The 18,053-nt window shown below is 38.5% G+C and overlaps 1 protein-coding gene across 3 annotated transcripts in view; it reads left to right on the forward strand.

Annotated features, from left to right (window-relative positions):
• Casd1 (CAS1 domain sialic acid O acetyltransferase 1) overlaps nucleotides 1–16,352 on the forward strand; it is a 40,686-nt gene extending 24,334 nt beyond the window's left edge. For 2 of the 3 annotated variants that reach the window (XM_075953920.1, XM_075953919.1), the window contains 8 exons: nucleotides 2,140–2,259; nucleotides 3,407–3,563; nucleotides 4,778–4,857; nucleotides 7,102–7,203; nucleotides 8,769–8,909; nucleotides 9,405–9,482; nucleotides 14,001–14,093; nucleotides 14,937–16,352. In XM_075953920.1, coding sequence (XP_075810035.1) covers nucleotides 2,140–2,259; nucleotides 3,407–3,563; nucleotides 4,778–4,857; nucleotides 7,102–7,203; nucleotides 8,769–8,909; nucleotides 9,405–9,482; nucleotides 14,001–14,093; nucleotides 14,937–15,194 — 1,029 coding nt within the window. In that variant the 3' untranslated portion in view covers nucleotides 15,195–16,352. The remainder of the gene's footprint in view (nucleotides 1–2,139; nucleotides 2,260–3,406; nucleotides 3,564–4,777; nucleotides 4,858–7,101; nucleotides 7,204–8,768; nucleotides 8,910–9,404; nucleotides 9,483–14,000; nucleotides 14,094–14,936) is intronic. The other variant, XM_075953921.1, reaches the window with a different exon arrangement.
• Nucleotides 16,353–18,053: the final 1,701 nt, after the last annotated feature.

The raw sequence follows: 18,053 nt of genomic DNA on the forward strand, positions 1-18,053 counted from the left end.
GTCTTAACCTTCCAGCTATAGCCTTCCTGGGCAAGCCTGACAGGGCCTTGTCATAGAGGTTCTCAGAGTGAGGAGTCCGACTCACATGAAAAGCGTATGAAGATTTAAAGTTGGGAATTCATTCGTAATCTGTGAAGTACCACGTTGTTTCATTGCTCCTTTGCTTACACAAAACTCATCTGTAAATATTCAGTGTTTGAATGATGGTAAATTCAGACAAGAGGAGAGTGCTCTGAGAGATGTATTTTTAAGATTGCACAGCAGCAATTAGTAATGTAAGTAGTATTACTAGATCTTTTTCTCAAAAAGAAAAAGCTGTATTCTTCCTTATCTTGTATTTTTGAAAGTTATGGATGTTTTATTTGAAGGCACAGAGCAAAGGAATGAAACTGTGCTCCTTTCAGGAATTCTCTGGCTGTGCTATAAGCTTGTACCAGTGGTGAGATTCCTGTGGTCCCTGCCAATGCAAGTTCGAGCTGCAGATAGTGAAGCTGAGAGCGAGAAAGAAATTCAGTCAGGGGAGATGGCTTAGGACTTGTGGCATAAATCCATGAATTCTCTGGAAATAAAAAGGAACCTAGAAATACCTCTGGCCTGTGAATAAGGACTTAGTTAAAAGTGGGAGTAGGGGCTTGTTTTAAGAACATGCCATTTACAGACATAATTAATTGCTGACATATTAAATGGTGATATTTCTATCTAAGAAATTAGGTAGGAAAAATTCATGGCAGATTAAATTCCTCAATTCAGTGACTTCAGAAAGGAATTAGATTGTGAAAAGATGAAGGCAATTTGGCATTCTCATGTAATCGTTTAGCAACCCAACATTTAATACATCTTTTTAACCTGCCTCTCAACACATTCTCATTCACAATTAAAAAAAAAAAAAGCCCACGCTGCTCTGGAAGGACATACTTTAGATTAGCAGATCATTTGTGATGATTAATTGTGTGTCCCTGTTCTGCTATACACATTTAGAGGGAGAGCTGAGGGATGTACTGACAGGCAACAGAAGATAGGAGACAAGGAAGCATAGACAAGACCAGTTTTAGGGAGAGTCTCTGTCAGTTCGGTTAGAGTAGAGGCTCTGCAGAAGTGTATATGATAGATTGTAGGTTCGAAGGTTTGATCTAGGCTTTGTTCTCAAGTAAAGTAGCCTTTATGAAGGAAAGAGATACATTCCAAAATGCATGCATTTTAGGCTCTGAAGTCTCCTTAAGGTATACATGTAAGTTATTTCATTCCCCACAGAATCACTTGGGAAATTCACATTGTCCTGCAATGGCTCTCTCCGTTGTTAAGGCTGGATAGTTGCAGAGTTATCAGGTGGCTGTAAAATCGAGCTCGTGACGTTTAGTGGGTTTAAGGACTGTCAAGGAATGCACTGGTTATATCGTAGCCATAGGAGTTGCACTCCTAAAGGTGGAATGGCAGTGTAAAGTTAGGTTCCTAAATACTTGGAAATATGGTAACATTTCCTGTGGTGAAAATGTGCAGTGCTATTGAATTATCTTGGGTCAAAAATAACCAGCTTAGCTAAAAGATAGAGCGATTATATTTTTCTTTATTATAAGGGGCAAGCTCATGAAACAGGAACGAGAAGTCCAAGCTCAGCTGTGTAGAGTGGAAAGCGGTAGGGGGTCAGAGAGAGAGAGACAGAGACAGAGACAGAGACAGAGACAGAGAGACAGAGTCAGAGAGAGAGACAGAGAGAGAGAGCGCAGCAGGGCCACAGGGCATTTTTCTCCAGGCACCCAGAAAGCCACGCCCTAGCTTGGTCCCGCCTCTTAAGGATAATTGACTGACAGATACCCCATCGCAGTATTTTAGTGTGAAGATGTAGTTCTCCGAAAACAATGCATCGTGAGCACCTCCAGGACTTGGGCATGATGAAGAGGGCGGCGATGAGGGTGGCAGGGAGTTCAAACAGACACTTTCCAAAGATGGGTGGTGAGAGATAGATAGGCTCTAGTCACGATTTCATGTCTAATCTAATTGTTTAGCTAAGTAAACTAAATATTATAAGTAGTGCTTTAGCCGTTGCCAAGGGTAAGGGGTTTGTCTTGTTTACTTCCGAGCATCCCGTCTCGACGGGCGTGCTGCGCCATCACACACTCTCCCTGTTTGTTCTGTCCACAGTTCCTGCCGGTGTACATGCACATTCGGGTTCTAGTTGCTGCATATCTGTTTCAGACAGGATATGGGCATTTCTCTTACTTTTGGGTCAAAGGAGACTTTGGAATCCATAGAGTTTGTCAGGTAAGAATGCAGTCAGTTCTCTTCTTTCGACTCAGCATCCTTTTCTGTCTGCCTGTTAAGAAATATAAATATGGTCATTATGAGATCATGAATCATACGGATTTATGAAATATCACTTTCAGGTTGTTTTTCTGTGTTCGCTGTGTAGTAATTTGAGGTAATTTAATCGTGATGGAAGGAAAATACAACCTAGAAGCACATATAATAGCATCAGTGATCAGAGGGTCCCAGTGGTGGACTTCTTCAGTTTGGTAGAGCCGTACCGACTGAGCTGAAATGAACGTGCTTTTTTCCCCTGCCTGAGAAGAGGATTAATACTTACAGACCTTCTGCTTTGTGCTAAGCAGTTCCTAAGCATTACTTACTGCTATTGCAACCCTGAGATACCATTTTTCATGATCATAGGTGGGAACAGAGGCTCTGGAGGCCAGTGCTCTGCACAGGGTCATCGAGTCAGTGGCACAGGACTCCTGAGAGCCTGCTCAGTCTACATGTTGTTAGGGAATTGAAACTCATATTTGACATGGTTCTAATGAAAGTCACAGGGACTTTTTAAAGCTTAAATGATTCTGCTTTGTGCCTCTGACACCTATCCATCTTTTCCCAAATGGGTAAATCAGCATCAGGCAGGAGATGAATGGACACCTTTTTCTCGAGGCAATCCTATCTCTGCCTATATCCCTAAGAGGCTGGTGTATGATTTCTTTCCCTTTATTTAAAAAGATGACAACTATAGTTACAGGATAGTGCAGGCTGGTTTTTTTCCTGGAATTTTGTTAGTGTAATAATGCATAGGTTTGCCGGGCGGTGGTGGCGCACGCCTTTAATCCCAGCACTCGGGAGGCAGAGGTAGGCGGATCTCTGTGAGTTCGAGACCAGCCTGGTCTACAAGAGCTAGTTCCAGGACAGGCTCCAAAACCACAGAGAAACTCTGTCTCGAAAAACCAAAAAATAAAAATAAAAAATAATGCATAGCTTTTTATATTAAACTCTTCAGTGACTTCTGGACAAATAAACCTTGGGGATTGATAAAATATACTGGTATAGTCGTTACTGAGTCTTAGCTGTATTACTGTACTCAGGGAAGTCTGTCTTTGCTTTTCATGTATATTGGGAATGAAAACCGTTTTCTTCTCCATTTTCCTAGGTCTTATTTCGTCTCAATTTCCTGGTTGTGGTGTTATGTATCGTAATGGATCGACCTTATCAATTCTATTACTTTGTCCCCTTGGTCACCGTGTGGTTCATGGTCATATACGTCACATTAGCCCTGTGGCCACAAATCATCCAAAAAAAGGCAAATGGTAAATAGACTGTCTTACCGATGTTAATAAATATGTTCTTTCAGTGCACTGCATTTCCTATTGAAGACTGTAGATCATTAAACTTATGTGTGGTTTTAGCATCTTTGTTTTAAAACTATTTCTATAATAATACAGGCAGGTAGCTCGTGGTAGGCTCTAACACTGCCGAATACTAGTTTACATTTCTGTTGTGTATTTCCCTCTCGTAGTAAGGCAGTTTTCAAACAACAGAGCGGCAGGAATGTAAGGGAGGCAGAGCAGTCACCTGGGGCTGCGGACTCCTCCCACGTTCTACTTCAATACTGGCAACCCTGTTTTGTGTGGTTTCTTACATCTGTGGACAGTTTGAGCAAACATTTACTTGCAAAAGCCTCATATGTCAAAGTTTATAGTTTGTCTTCTACACAACTGTTTAGGAATTATCATCAACCGATTGTACATGTAAAGGACCCAGTTACTTCCCTGTAAGATTGTCGTTTCCCAACTCTCACAGACTCTTACTGATTGTTCAAGTAAGGCACAGATATTCCCCTAGTTCTTTCCCAGGACCAGCTCATTCAAGGGAAATCTTCTGTTCCTTTAATAAAGAATTTTTTAATATTAAATCTGTATCTGACTTCCAACTTAAATATTTTCTCATTGACTTCTGTTAAATAAGTGCCCAGGGAAGTTTCAGTGGAACCATTTTAAAATTCATAAGTGTCTTTGGACACTCTGTAGATTTAGAGTTCAATTTCCCTACAAAACTTAAGCCATTTATGAAAATGCATAGACGTGAACATGTACTTTGAAGTATGCATATCTTTTATGTTAATCCTAGTCCATTAGGGAGCTTATACTTCTTGGAACTTTATGATTAAGCAGAGTTCCTTAAGCTAGTATTTAACATGGGTTTGAGCATTGTGTTGAACGTAGTTTTATGCCCTGTTGAAACATCCAGTAGCGAACGGATGTAAATGCATCCAAGAGGCACCTCTACGCATGTATCTATAGCAGACACGTGGCAGGCGTGTGCGCGGTCAGCCACACACTGCAGCCCCGTTCCTCACAGCAATCCTCCGCTGATCCCCTTTGCTCTACCTTTCATTAGTGCCCCTAGAAACATTTAGATATACTATATGCAAGGGTTATTTTGAGGAACATGCAGGATACAAGAACATTAAAGTTTGTTAACAGAAATTATATTGTTTTGCATGTTGCATATTTTCTTTTAGGAAATTGTCTGTGGCATCTCGGCTTGTTGTTGAAACTAGCTTTTTTGCTGCTGTGCATCTGCTTCTTGGCATATTCTCAGGTTTGTACAGTCTTCTCAGCTTGTAGATTTAGAGTTTAAGTCTACCAAAGTGTGTGAACAGGGTTAGAGCCTTTCTTAAGCTTTGTTTTTAATGACTGGAATGAAAGTGTCACTCTGTGTCTGACTGCTCAGTGGCGTTCTTCTGAGCCCCCACCTACTTTGTTTTAAGAGCAATCGTTCAAGGTCCATTTACCTTGACTTTGATCAATCAAATGTTTATTGAATACCTCTTATGAGACATACTCTACACGATGATTCTCTGGAAGGAATATGCAGCTTGGTTTGTGCATTCTTCATTGTACCACACTGCAACTGGATTTTTCTGTAAATGAACAAAGTAAGTTTGAGACAGTTAATAAAATGAACTTGGGTGTAGAGGGTTTGCGATGTTTTGTGTATTTAATTTAAAAGATTTTGGTCATTTTTATACATCTGACTTTATATTTTGATGGTTTAGATTTTTTTTTTTTGTTTGTTTGTTTTTCGAGACAGGGTTTCTCTGTGGCTTTGGAGCCTGTCCTGGAACTAGCTCTGTAGACCAGGCTGGTCTCAAACTCACGGTTTAGATTTTCTGTAGATTCAGCAGAATGGCAGTGTTTTCTGCTGGTTAAATCCTTCAGGCAGACATTTTATTTGGGTAGCATGATACTCAGAATAAAATATCTTAATTTGAATGTCTATAGTTTTGACATAAGCTGCAGTTGACTCACGGTGCTAGGTTTTGCATAAAGCTATGTTAAGTGCAAATTCCCGTTAGGTGTCTTTGTTGTGTGTGGAGTGCTCTGTGAGCTGGTTCTGCAGAGCCTTTGGGGGCGGGGTTGGAGCAGGGTTGTTAGGTCTTCTATTCATACTGTCATACTTAGAAGCATTTGAGACTTTTTTTTTTTTTTTGGCATGGCATCCAGATTTCTTTTCCATGTGAGATAAATAAAATAATAAAACAATGGGGAAATGCATAAAGAAATACGTACCAACAAATACCCAGTATTCTATATGTACGTTCAAATGGAAAAAAAGGGAGCTGACTCATTATTAAATAGTTAGTGAGAATAATGAAACCTCCCCAGCTCTGGGTCAGTGTTGACTCCGGAACAAGAAAAAAGAAAAAAATCTTCACAGAATGTCAATACCCAATAAAACTTCTTTATTGGTGATTAAATAATAAATTTCAATTTATTTGTAAAATTTTAATTTACAAATGCATTTATATATAGATATCCTTCTTATATGAGGTGGCCAAGATCATATGTTTTTTATTTAGTATGTTATGTTATTTATCTGCTCTTATCTATATATGTGTTTATATATATGTATAATCCAGGAGGCTTTATTTATCAACTTTTGATAAGAATGAACCAACATTGTCTGCAGAGTAGATTTTGATACAACTCTGTTTTATGTGCAGTTGAAGTTGTGCTTAAGATGGAAACAGTTGCATTTTGTTAAAGTAAAGAAATTCTTGATGTTTTTCTTTGGGTTTTAGTAATTATTTTTCAGTAATCATTTTTTGTGCTGTTGCAGTAGGTCTAGTAATAGGACATTCCTTAGTAGAGGGTGCTGGCATTCTTTAGTCAATACCGAGGATTTGTTCTCTTTGAAGGGCTTCATTAGTGTGCAGGAATGTACCTAAAGACTTTTGCCCCTTCAGTCCCAGATTTTCCTGGCTGTCAGATTAATAAGAGGGTGCCATTCAATAACTGGACAGAGTAAAACTTGAAACTGTGTTTCAAAGGCGGTAATAGCATTGGGATAACTGACTGAGTGAGCAATCCAGGGGACTGTTTCTGTTCTAATCGTTAGACATAATTAGGGACAGCTAGAGGAAAATTAATTATATTTTCACTTTAACCATTCTTTTGGTTATTCATATCATATTGGCTAAAACATTTTGTATTTTTGTGTCTGACTAGTAAATATGAGCATTTTTGTGTATTAAATCCTAACTCCCCAATAAAATGGTTTTCTAATTACTAGTTTTTGGTTTTTTCAAAATTTTGTTTTTTAGTAGCTTTCATGTGAAGGACAAATAAATTTGGAACTAATTAAATAATATTTATTTGCCATAGCTAAAGTAAATTTATTAAGTGAATTTCAAATGAAGCCGTATTTTAGAAATAAATTGAACAGAAGTTTCAAATGTACATGTGCTTTGTGCAACTCTATCAACAAATCTGTATCTTTCAGTGAAATTGCAGAGCAGACATTGATTTGCATTGTCTTAACTGTCTGGATTCCTTTTCATAGGGTGCATTTGAGAAGATCTTTTCTCTTTGGCCACTTTCCAAATGTTTTGAGCTGAATGGGAATGTGTATGAATGGTGGTTCAGATGGAGGTTAGACCGTTACGTATGTATCTACTTTATGATATCTTTCGTATGTATCTACTTTATGATATCTTTCTGCCTCAAATGATACTGTTAGGAAATTAGTTGTGCTTCTGTTTATTTCTGCTTAGTTTTAGAACAAAGAAACACGTTGAGAGTAAGTTAAAGTAGACTACACACATGCATGTAAAATATTTTCATTGTTGTCTGTAAAGTAGCCTTTGACTGACAGTTGTTCACACACACACACACACACACACACACACACACACACACACACACATATATATTCCAGCATCAGAACAGTATTCATTCCTAAGTTTCATGAAATGTTGATTTTGGGAAGTGTGTGTTAGAGAAGGACATACCCTGAGCTGCCAAGAGTTTTCAATCCACTCTCAAATCTAAGATTACTGTTATACAATGGGGTTGGTTATATTATACAAAGTTGTGCAGTATAGATTTGGTGATAGACATTAAAGCAGCAACCACAACATACTGGCCTATTCCATGCCCTTAACCTGGAAAGAAAGTGCAGACCGTCTAGCAGAGCACTCAGTCGATGGTAATTACTTTACCCTTTGCTTTTTTTTCTCTCTCTTTCGCCATCTTTCAATATGCTCTCTCGATAACTATTCAGTGCAATGCTTGGTTTCTAACATCTGTCGTTTATTGCGTCTCCGCTGAAGTCTCCAATGCAATCTGCTCAGATGTGCTTATCTTCGTCTGTTTTGTCAACTAAAGCAGAACACGATAGCCTGGGTGACTGCTGAACAACAAAGCATACTTCTTATAGTTCCAGAGACAGCCAAATCCAAGTTCATGGTGATGGCAGATTTAGTGCTGGGTGAGGGCCATGGGCAGCCCTCCCTAGGAATGCTCCCTGGGGTCTCTTAAAAGCACTAATCCCACTCATAAAGGTTGCACCCTTATGTCCTGACTGCTTTCCACATACTCACTTCAAATGCCAAACTCCACATAGGAATTCATTTTCGACATTTAAGAGGGTTTTGTTATGTGGGACATGGGGGTGGGAGGCAGCAGAGGAATGCAAAGACCAGGCCACTTCAGTGACAAGTCACATTATGCCTAGTTATGTCTTGTTTTTGAAAGCTTGTGCTTTCTGCTCCACCATGTTGGGTTCTGAGAGTAGTTTCCTTTTAAGCTTAAGATTTAGCAGTGGTGTTGCTGGGTTTGATTAAAGGAAGCTGTGGACAGTGTATTTCAATGTTTTGGAGACTGTATGGGCTTAGTATGTTTAAATTGTTGAGGTTAGGGGTGTAGGCCAGTGGAACAGATTGTGTTCCTCACGTAAAAGGCGCTGGACTCAGTCTCCAACACTTGAAAAGATCAGTGGTCTTCCCTCCCCGCTGCCTAGGCTGCTTGCTCTCCTGTTTGCATTTTGAGCAGTCCTGGCTTTATTTGACTGTCAAAGTTTGTTCTTACAGTTTAAGCTCTTCATGGCAACTTTAAAGTTGTCAGCTTCTAGCCCACCTACTTCTATAAATACATTTTAAATAACCAGGCATTGTTGCTAGTGTTTGAGAAGTGACTCTTCAAAGCAACTTTCCCCTGTGTTGTTTGCAGGTGGTGTTCCATGGGATGCTGTTTGCTTTCATTTATCTGGCTTTGCAGAGACGACAAATACTTTCTGAAGGGAAGGGGGAGCCTTTGTTTTCAAACAAAATTTCCAACTTTCTATTGTTTATTTCAGTAGTCTCTTTCTTGGTAAGTTTCAAAATGTAAGTTTCTAATTATCTAAATTATTAATAGATAGGATAGGGAAAATTGGCTGATAGAAAAACCTTAAAGAAATATAATCAACTGATTTAAATAAAAACTAAAATTTTTTACTGTGTTGTTTTGAATTGGATATAAGTTCTAAATATAATGTACATATATAAGTAAAGTATGGGCAGTAGCTGAGTCTAGTTAGATTGGAATTCAAAAGCTACAATCAGTTTAGGAAAACTTATATCATCTTCTCTGTGATGTGAAAAGCCAGCACTGTCTGGTGACGGCCGGATTCCCAGATGCGCCAAATCTCTGTCCTGTCTCTTAGGCATGTTCTCATGCTTAGACAGTTGGTCCTCCTGAAACAAACGAAGAAAGCCTACAGAAAACTTCTAATGATTTTCTTTATCACATAGGGAGCTGCTATGTTGTTTTGTGTCTTTTAAGGGTCAGCTATTTTGTGATTTGACCTGTACATTCTTGTTTTAGACCTATTCCATCTGGGCTAGCAGTTGTAAAAACAAAGCCGAGTGTAATGAGCTCCACCCTTCTGTTTCTGTGGTACAGGTAATTATCTTTTTTGATTTTTCTCTAGACAGATTTTTTTTTCTCTAGAGATTTTTCTCTATAGCCCATACTGGCCTCAAACTCATGACCCTCTTGCCTCGGTCTCCCAGGTGATAAAATCATGGCTTTCACACTCCACTCCCAAGAATTATCTTGATTAGAGAACTTTTCACTTCAAAGTTTTTGTGCAAATATAGTCTTCAGAAGTGAAGAGATGAAAGTTCAAACCCCAGAAAATTCAGGGAAATTACCTAACCATCTGAATTTTATCTTCCTTTACAGTAATAGAGATATTAAAATCACTATCAAAGTCTTATTATATCTCATGTTTGAAAATTATACAGCCAAGCATTTGTAATTGGAAAATGTTAATTCCAGGAATAGGGCAATGGCTCAGTTGGTAAAATGCTTACCGTACAAAGCACAAAGATTTGAGTTCAGTCCCCAGCACCATGTAAAAGGTCAGATGTAACAACATGTGCTTAAAATCCCAGCTCTGGGCAGCGGAGGCTAGAGGATCCCTGGGCCTTACTGGCCAGCATGTCTAACCAAATTGGTGAGCTCCATGTTCAGTGAGACACATATCTCATAAGAAGAAAATGAAGAGCAGTTGAGCAACACACCCAATTTCAACCTCTTTCCCATGCACACACATATTCATATTTGCAAAAATGCACATCATATACAAAACATTTTAATTCTCTGCTCATAACTGCGTTTATTAATATTTACTTGAATTTATTTAATTTTATTTATTGCCTACTTGCTAAATACCTTATTGATAATTAATGATTCAGTATTAAATATGATGACACCCTTCCTCAAGAAATGTACGGTTTGATGGAGATGTGGATCAGTAAACATTAATTCATTTATTTAGCAATGTTTTATATTCATTTAATAATCTTTTGATTCTGCATGTTAGATATTCCAGTGATGACAAGATCCAGCACATTTTCTACTCTTATGGCGGGGATAATATTCTATAACAAATTATGTTATATTATATGTATATATAATTAATAATGAGTGCAAGTATCTCATACTTTATGAGAATTTAATAGAGGGTTGTATATGGCATAGCTGGAAGACAAACAAATGGGGTCAGGGATCATGGATCATGGATCATTTCCCTGAAAATAGACGGAACAAACAGCTGGGCAGGCCCTCTAGTGAGGCACAGTGAAGGGACATAAAACAGGCCATTGGGCCTGGAACTCAGAGAGCCAAGATGTAGAAACGTGGGGAATAGTGCCTGTAAGGGGAGCAGAGTCTGGCGAAGACTCAAGCCGGCTCTACAAAGCAAATGGTCAGTTGCAGGTCATCATAGGGCATGATCATCAGTGTGGGGACAGTAGGTATAGATTGCTTTGAAAGTGTGGGCGTTCTTCCTAACTTTCACTGATGTAAGGGCAAGGTTTTTGAAGGAAATCGTCTTAAACTTTGAAGAATAAGTAGTCTAGCACGGAGAGGCATGGAGAGTTTTTGGAGTGTCTTCTCCTGGATCCCAAGTGTTCTTCAGTGTAGGGACTGTTGGATTTATTCTCAGCTTCTGTGTATTCTGTAGCACCAAATAGGTGAGAGAGTCTCTAGGCATGATTGGTAATCAAGTTTCCAACGCTGTCTTTGACTGGCATTTCTATCGCTTCTGCAGACAAGAGGACTGCTTACCGATAGCTCTTTGTACAACTTATGAAATGTCAGTGCTGTGACTCACCGGATGAGAGGAACATTAACACTCATAATATACCAGGCAGAACAGTTTAGAGAGAGAAATCAGAGAGTGGCTGCAAGCAGAATAACATCAGCTCCTTCCTACTTAGCCGCCCCCTCATGCTTGTCTATTTGGTTACCTTTGTTGTGAGAGCCGAGCTTCTCCCTGGTAGGCTAGAAGAGTGGACTAGGAATATAAATTAAAGCAAACATTAGTTTTATTGACTGCTTCTTTTTAAGGATATTTGTTCCACACCGTAAATGTCAACAGCATCTAAGAAATTCAGATGCTATAGCAACGTTCTTCTGACCAGACTGCATGCTTGTTCCTTAGATGTGGACAGAGGATCTATGTATGTGTCTCATGGGAAACTGGGAGAATGACAGGTGACAGACAGAGAGATAAATAGATAATCATTAAGTACATACATTATGTCTAAGGGGATTATTTTAAGATTTTAGCCACATCAACAATTCCTAGTATTTGATTTAAAATATTTCTCAGCCTAACTCATGAGTTTTTCTTTCCTCATTTCTCTCTCTCTCTCTGTCCTCCCTCTGTCTATTTCTCTGTCCTTCTCTCTCTACCTCCTTTCCTCTCATTCTATACATATATTTATATATATGTATATATGTGCATATATATATAGAGAGAGAGAATTTGTGTGAGTATGTTATTAGAGAGAGAGAGAGAATGTGTGTGTGTGGTCTGGCAGGCACCAGACAAGTACATCACCATTGAATGTAACCCCAGCCTGTGCCAATCTTTGAATCTGAGCTTTGTGGTTTTGCCCGTCATCCTTGATAGGAATTTTCAGCTGTGACTAGCTATGGAACAGGTAATTAATCATAAAGAATGTATAAAAATGATTATAATAGCAAACAGGAAGTTTTAATGTTAACCCAAATTTAAACATTATTATATTCACTTGACATTAATAATGACTTCCCAAACTTCAACTGTGCTCTCCATGGTGATTATTTCATTGACTTTTCTATTTTCCTTATTTATCAAACATGATAAAGTACAGCATTTCTGTAGGACAAAGGGATGTAGTAAATGTTGGGAATGGTGGATCCTAGATCAAAGGAGAGAAAATGCTCTTCCCGGATGTCCAGTTGTGCAGCCTAAGGGACTGCATACATATGCATCCATATGTCCAGTACTTTACATGACAGCTAGTTATAATGGCACTTTACCTCTGAATGTGCAATGCTGTTAACCCTGTAGAAAGCTTTTTTAAAGATCTCCAGTGAGTGCCTCAATAAACACCCATGCATGTTTTCATATTAATGCTTATGTCTCCTTTTTAAAGCTCCTCCCCATTTGTGTTGCTGATGAAGCATTAGGTGCCTTTTCTCAAGTCCTAGAACTGGCACAAACAGGCCCTGTTGGTAGCTCTCTGATGCTATTGCCCAAGTATCCTGCAGCTAAATGCCTGAGAGTCTCTTCTGGCCAGATAACCAAATACCTCCTTTCACTTCCTTATTCTTATCTCTCCAGAGAATGTCTGCATCCTTTGACAGAGGCATGGGATAAACATCACTCAATAGGAGTTCTTTTCTGAAGTTTAAATGGATGTCCCAACCCTTTTATAAGAGTAAAATTTTGAGGGGTTGGAGAGATAGCTCTCAGTGGTTAAGAGCACTGCCTGCTGTTCCAAAGGTCCTGAGTTCAATTCCCAGCAACCACACGGTGGCTCACAACCATCTGTAGTAAAGTCTGGTGCCCCCTTCTTGCCTGAAGAACCATGTATATCTAATGAATAAATAAATCTTTAAAAGAAAGAGTAAATTTTTAAAAGATAATGATGAAAATGTAATCTCTCTTTTTTTGAAAAAGCATACTGTCTTGCTTCTTTGAAAGGAAGATGAATTTTAAGGATAGTACTTAATAAACTGGTTGGTTATAGGACTGTGATTTGGAAGTTTCAAAAATGCAAGGCTCTTCCCCCTTGCACATAAAAGATGCAGGAAAGGGTGTCAGCTAGAAGCCTCCAAACCGGAGATTGTTTTGGAGTAACAATCCAGAGAGAAAGCTACTGCGTGGGAATGCTGTGTGAGATGTCACCTATCAGGCCTTGTGGAGGCCACCTGATGGTTTTCATGGCCCTGCTGCTCCCATACACACATCCCTGGCAGAGCAGGAAGGATCGTATTCACTGTGACAAAATACTCAAGAAAACCAACTTAAAGGAGGCAAGACGTGCTTTGCTTCGTGGCTTAATAGGTTTCAGTGGAGTTTGTGGGCCTGAGCATTTCTGGGCTGTGATGAGGCAGAGCACCACGGAATGAATGTGGTCTGTCAAAGTTGCTTGCCCCGGGGTGGCTAGGAAGCAGAAATAGAGAGGAAGGTTCAGGGACAAGGTTTACTCTTCATATCCTCATTGACCTACTTCCTCCATGCAGGCCCCAGCCATGAGCTCATCGGTGAGTCAGTCCATTTTAGGACTTCATATCCAAAGAAAAAGAGTGGCCATGGACCTGGCAGATACTTTATGAATAGAGCAAAAGTACATCAACTTACCATAGAGAATCTGGTGGTGGGGAGCAAAGGGTTAATATGTTTCTGTTATGCATAAAGTAAAACATTTCTGTCTTACATTACCTCAAACCATCACTACGCTTCAGTGTACAGATCAAGTGTTGAGAAACCCAGGTTGTATGCACTCTAACCAAAATATCCTGCCAATATTTATCAATTAAAACTATATATCAAATTCAAGAATATAAACAATGAAGTCATCACTTTATTCTTTTAAATAAACATGCAATGATATTTACCTTTTTGGTTTTCTTTTATAGATTGTAGCCTTCATCCTGATAAGGAACATCCCTGGATATGCTCGTTCTGTTTACAGTTCATTTTTTGCTTGGTTTGGAAAAATTTCACTAGAGGTTGGTACTCTAATATTTTGCTTTATCACAAACAATCAAGTGTACATGTACATATATGTGTGTGTGAATGTGCAAATCTGATGTACTCCTTTTAGATCAGAGTTATGTCCCATGTATTTGAACATAAATTTGAACAATCATAAAGCATTTGGGATGCTTTTAAGTCTTATTTAACAGTAACTAGAGGTCAGTGACTATCAGAACATCTTCACATTGCTCTAAGCTTTTCAGTCCAACTAAGAAGTAAGAAGTAAGCAGAAAAGTATCAACCAGATAGAAATCAAGTCACACCAGGGAGATTTTGACTTTTTGTTCTTCTCCATAATTAAATACTGCTGGAATTCAGCTCTCTAATGTTTATTGTAGTAAATGTAAGGCTTATATGACTGGACACTGTTGGAAGATATTCAGATTCATTACAGTCTGAGCTATAAAGATAAAATTATCTGCAAAATCAATTTAAGCCACGGGGTGTGAAGCACACTCTGCAGATTCTGAATTTTGTTATTTGAAATAAAATGCTTTTACACAATTCATATTACAGCTATAATAGATACTTCATAGAGTATATTTATGGAGTTACCTTCTTAAAAAGGGCAGGTAAGTTTCTCCAAGTTCCCTGGTCAGGATTCTCTCATTTTCCGTTGTCTCCGTTAGAAGAGGGACGGTATAAAGCAACAAACTGCACATCAGGCTTCCGAGCCATTATGAGAACCCGATGGGTCAGAAAAGCCTCCGAGAGTAAAGCATCACCACATGTTTAAATTAGGGACATTTGTGACTTGCTCACTAAAGCTCTGTGCACACCTAACGTCAAGTGTTTCTGCTCTGCTCTGTTTCCAGCTGTTTATCTGTCAGTATCACATCTGGCTGGCCGCAGACACGAGGGGCATCTTGGTACTCATCCCTGGAAACCCTACTCTCAACATCATTGTCAGCACTTTCATCTTTGTTTGTGTGGCCCATGAAATTTCTCAAATCACTACTGACCTAGCGCAGGTCCTTATCCCTAAAGACAACCCCTCTCTCCTCAGAAGGCTGGCGTGTACAGTTGCCTTCTTCTGTGGACTACTTCTCTTATCCTCCATTCAAGACAAATGAAGACTCTCGGCTCCTAAGATCCTGACACCAAACTCTTTGGGCTTACTTTGCAACTGCCTGGAGGGGAAATCATCTGTCTGGAAATATTAATGACTCTGTAAATATAAACATTTGGCAAGGGGATAGTTTTGTGATGTCTGTTAACTTCGTGTGATTGTACATATCAGCGCTGCATATATCCAGTGTGAAACCAGGATGCATCAGACAGGAGTATATGTAGGAAAGACTTTTCTACTGGACCTGTGTCTCCGTTCATAGGTGATTATAGTTGACATATGAAGGCAGGGAAATGATCGATTTTCCAGTAAACATATATGTAATTTAATTAGCTTAGTGATGCCACTGAGTGTTTGATATTCCCTAAATTTGTAGTAATTGTCCCATCTGTGTCTGTGCTCATGGAACTTAGTACCGAAATGGCCCGCAGGGTTCCTTTCTGTCACGCCTGCAGTGATGTGGAGTGAGAATCAGTATGTCATTAACTCGTTTGTATTCATATCTGCTGTGTGTTTCAGATGTGACTTTTTTCCTAGCTGTGGTTTTCAGGTGTGTAAGCCTAAAGCTCTGTACATTTTGCTCTTCTAAATTCTAAATATCGGTGACAAGGTTTGGTCATTGTGGAGGTCATCATTATTTTTAAAAAGGCCGAGTGTTCCTTCCAATCCGAGACTCTTCTATCTCTTTTCCCTTAATTCTAACAAGATAACAAGCTACCCTGTGTATCCACAAATGTTTGCTGGCCACTAATTAAGTATTGTATATTATTTCCCATCTTTGGAAAGTCCTTTATAGCCCTTTGGTTACTGCCTATTATTCCCTTCTATTTTTTTTAAATATTTATCAATCTGAACCTGTACAGCATAGTGAAGTTTCAAGTCCTTTGACTGAAATGTATGACCTAGAATTGTAAGTACCATAGTGACTCTGGATAATGAATGATTTGTTCAGTTGGTTTTTTATAACCTAACTGTTAAACGTATACATTTATTTATCTCTTGTACAGATCTGATTATGATTTTTAATGTATGAAAGATTGCACTTATTTGCTTTTCTCCTGTGTGTGGTAAGATGTATTTTCTGTTCACAATGTGTGACAGTAAGGAGTAATTTAAACAGTAAATAAACATTCAGTGGATGCTTATTTTTGTATTGGCAAAATAGCAAGTCTTGGGTGTGTTTTTTTAAAATGATTTTTATTTCAGTTATCCTCTTTACCAACCCCTTTATATGTAGAGATAAATCACCAAGTTCTAGCTGAGTGTGAATAATTTAGTTATCAGGGCTTGTGATGGCAATCTGTCTTCCAACCAGGAAATTTAAGAATTATGGTTTATTTCTATGTTTTATTTAAAAGTTTCATAATTCTCCAACTTTATATGCTATTGATACATTCCCACTAACTGAGAAATATTTATTTGACAGAAATGTGTTTCCCTGTTTCTCTGTTCTTCTGCCCTTCCTTAATCTTTTGACATTTCCCAGATAGACAATTGTAATGATTCATTGCTCTGCCTCCTAGACGGCAGCCTTGTAAGCAGAGACTCGTAGAGTTATAAATCAAAACCTTCCCAGCACTGTGCTCACATTCCTCTTGCTCATGTAGCTTGCCAATGAGCAGAGAGCATTTTAATTTAGCTTGTACGTTTTATCACCTGAAGAAGTCTTGCTGATGGAGCAATTGAAAGAGAAAGATGACCAGTTCTTTCTGTGGTTTGCAGGCGACTATGTCTTTCAGTAATGATGCCCAAGAGAATGCCTGGTGCCGAAGTTTTTCTCTTCTGTTTGAACTCAAGCCGAAAACTTAAGCGAAAAAGTATTATTTCTTCATGGCATTTTTTAAGTTGCAAGACATTTTTAGATAGCACTATACGTAAGAATATAATAAAAACATAATGGGTTTTTTATATATATTTATACTTGAAATCCATCATATTTAACTTGGTTTAGCATGTCTTCTGGATAAGGGGGCATTGCAGAAGCTGCCACAAGGGTGGCATCTGTGTTTGCTAAAGAAAGTGTTCTTTCTGCTTGGTGTAGATGTTGACTTGCTGGGCATGCCGATCTTCATAAAACTGCTTCTGTATGCTAACAAATAGAGAGGACAGTTCTCAAACTCAAATTGTCTCTAGTCAAAATCGCATGCAGGAAACCATTCTGCCTCCAAGCTACTTCGCTACTCAATTTTCCATGCCCGCCCCGCTTCTTGTGGCAAATCTTCCCCTTGTATCCAAGCACATGGCCCATCTCCCTGTGTTAGAATGGATTGTTTGTTTTTGTGAGTTAATAAATGATATTGATATGCCACTATTCCATCACAGCATAACGTTACAATTTCTTTAATGGATACATTTTTTTCCTCCATAAATTCTTTATTTTCTCAAGGCTAGAAAGCTTTTAGATGTGATAAAGTTAACTTTAATAATAAGCATATCAGTATTTTCAACTTTTACAGATTTTTTATAAGTAGATGGTTAGATGGATGGTGACGATTAGGTAGATAGGTGGATGAAGGGAGGGAGGGAGGGAAGGAGGACAGAACTTCATGTGATAGACACTAAATAAGAGTTAATATTATCACAGGTTCTTGCAATTTTCTCAGAGAGAACCCCTTCTCCCCATCTTTGAAGGTTAGTATTTTTGTCAATTTAGGAAATGTTAGAAAAACTAAATTGACATTTTTATGTTAAATGTTAAATTGCATATTAATATACTAATATTTTTGACATACAGAAATAGCTATTTCCTATTGTCCAACTTAACAGCTTCCTTTGTTTTTAAGGATCTAGATGGGTTCTAGTTACCTGAAGATTTTATATTGATAATTAATTATTCCAGAATGTATAAGTTTGGTCATATTTT

The sequence above is a fragment of the Microtus pennsylvanicus genome, chromosome 19, assembly GCF_037038515.1.
Source record: "Microtus pennsylvanicus isolate mMicPen1 chromosome 19, mMicPen1.hap1, whole genome shotgun sequence".
NCBI classification, from domain to species: domain Eukaryota; kingdom Metazoa; phylum Chordata; class Mammalia; order Rodentia; family Cricetidae; genus Microtus; species Microtus pennsylvanicus.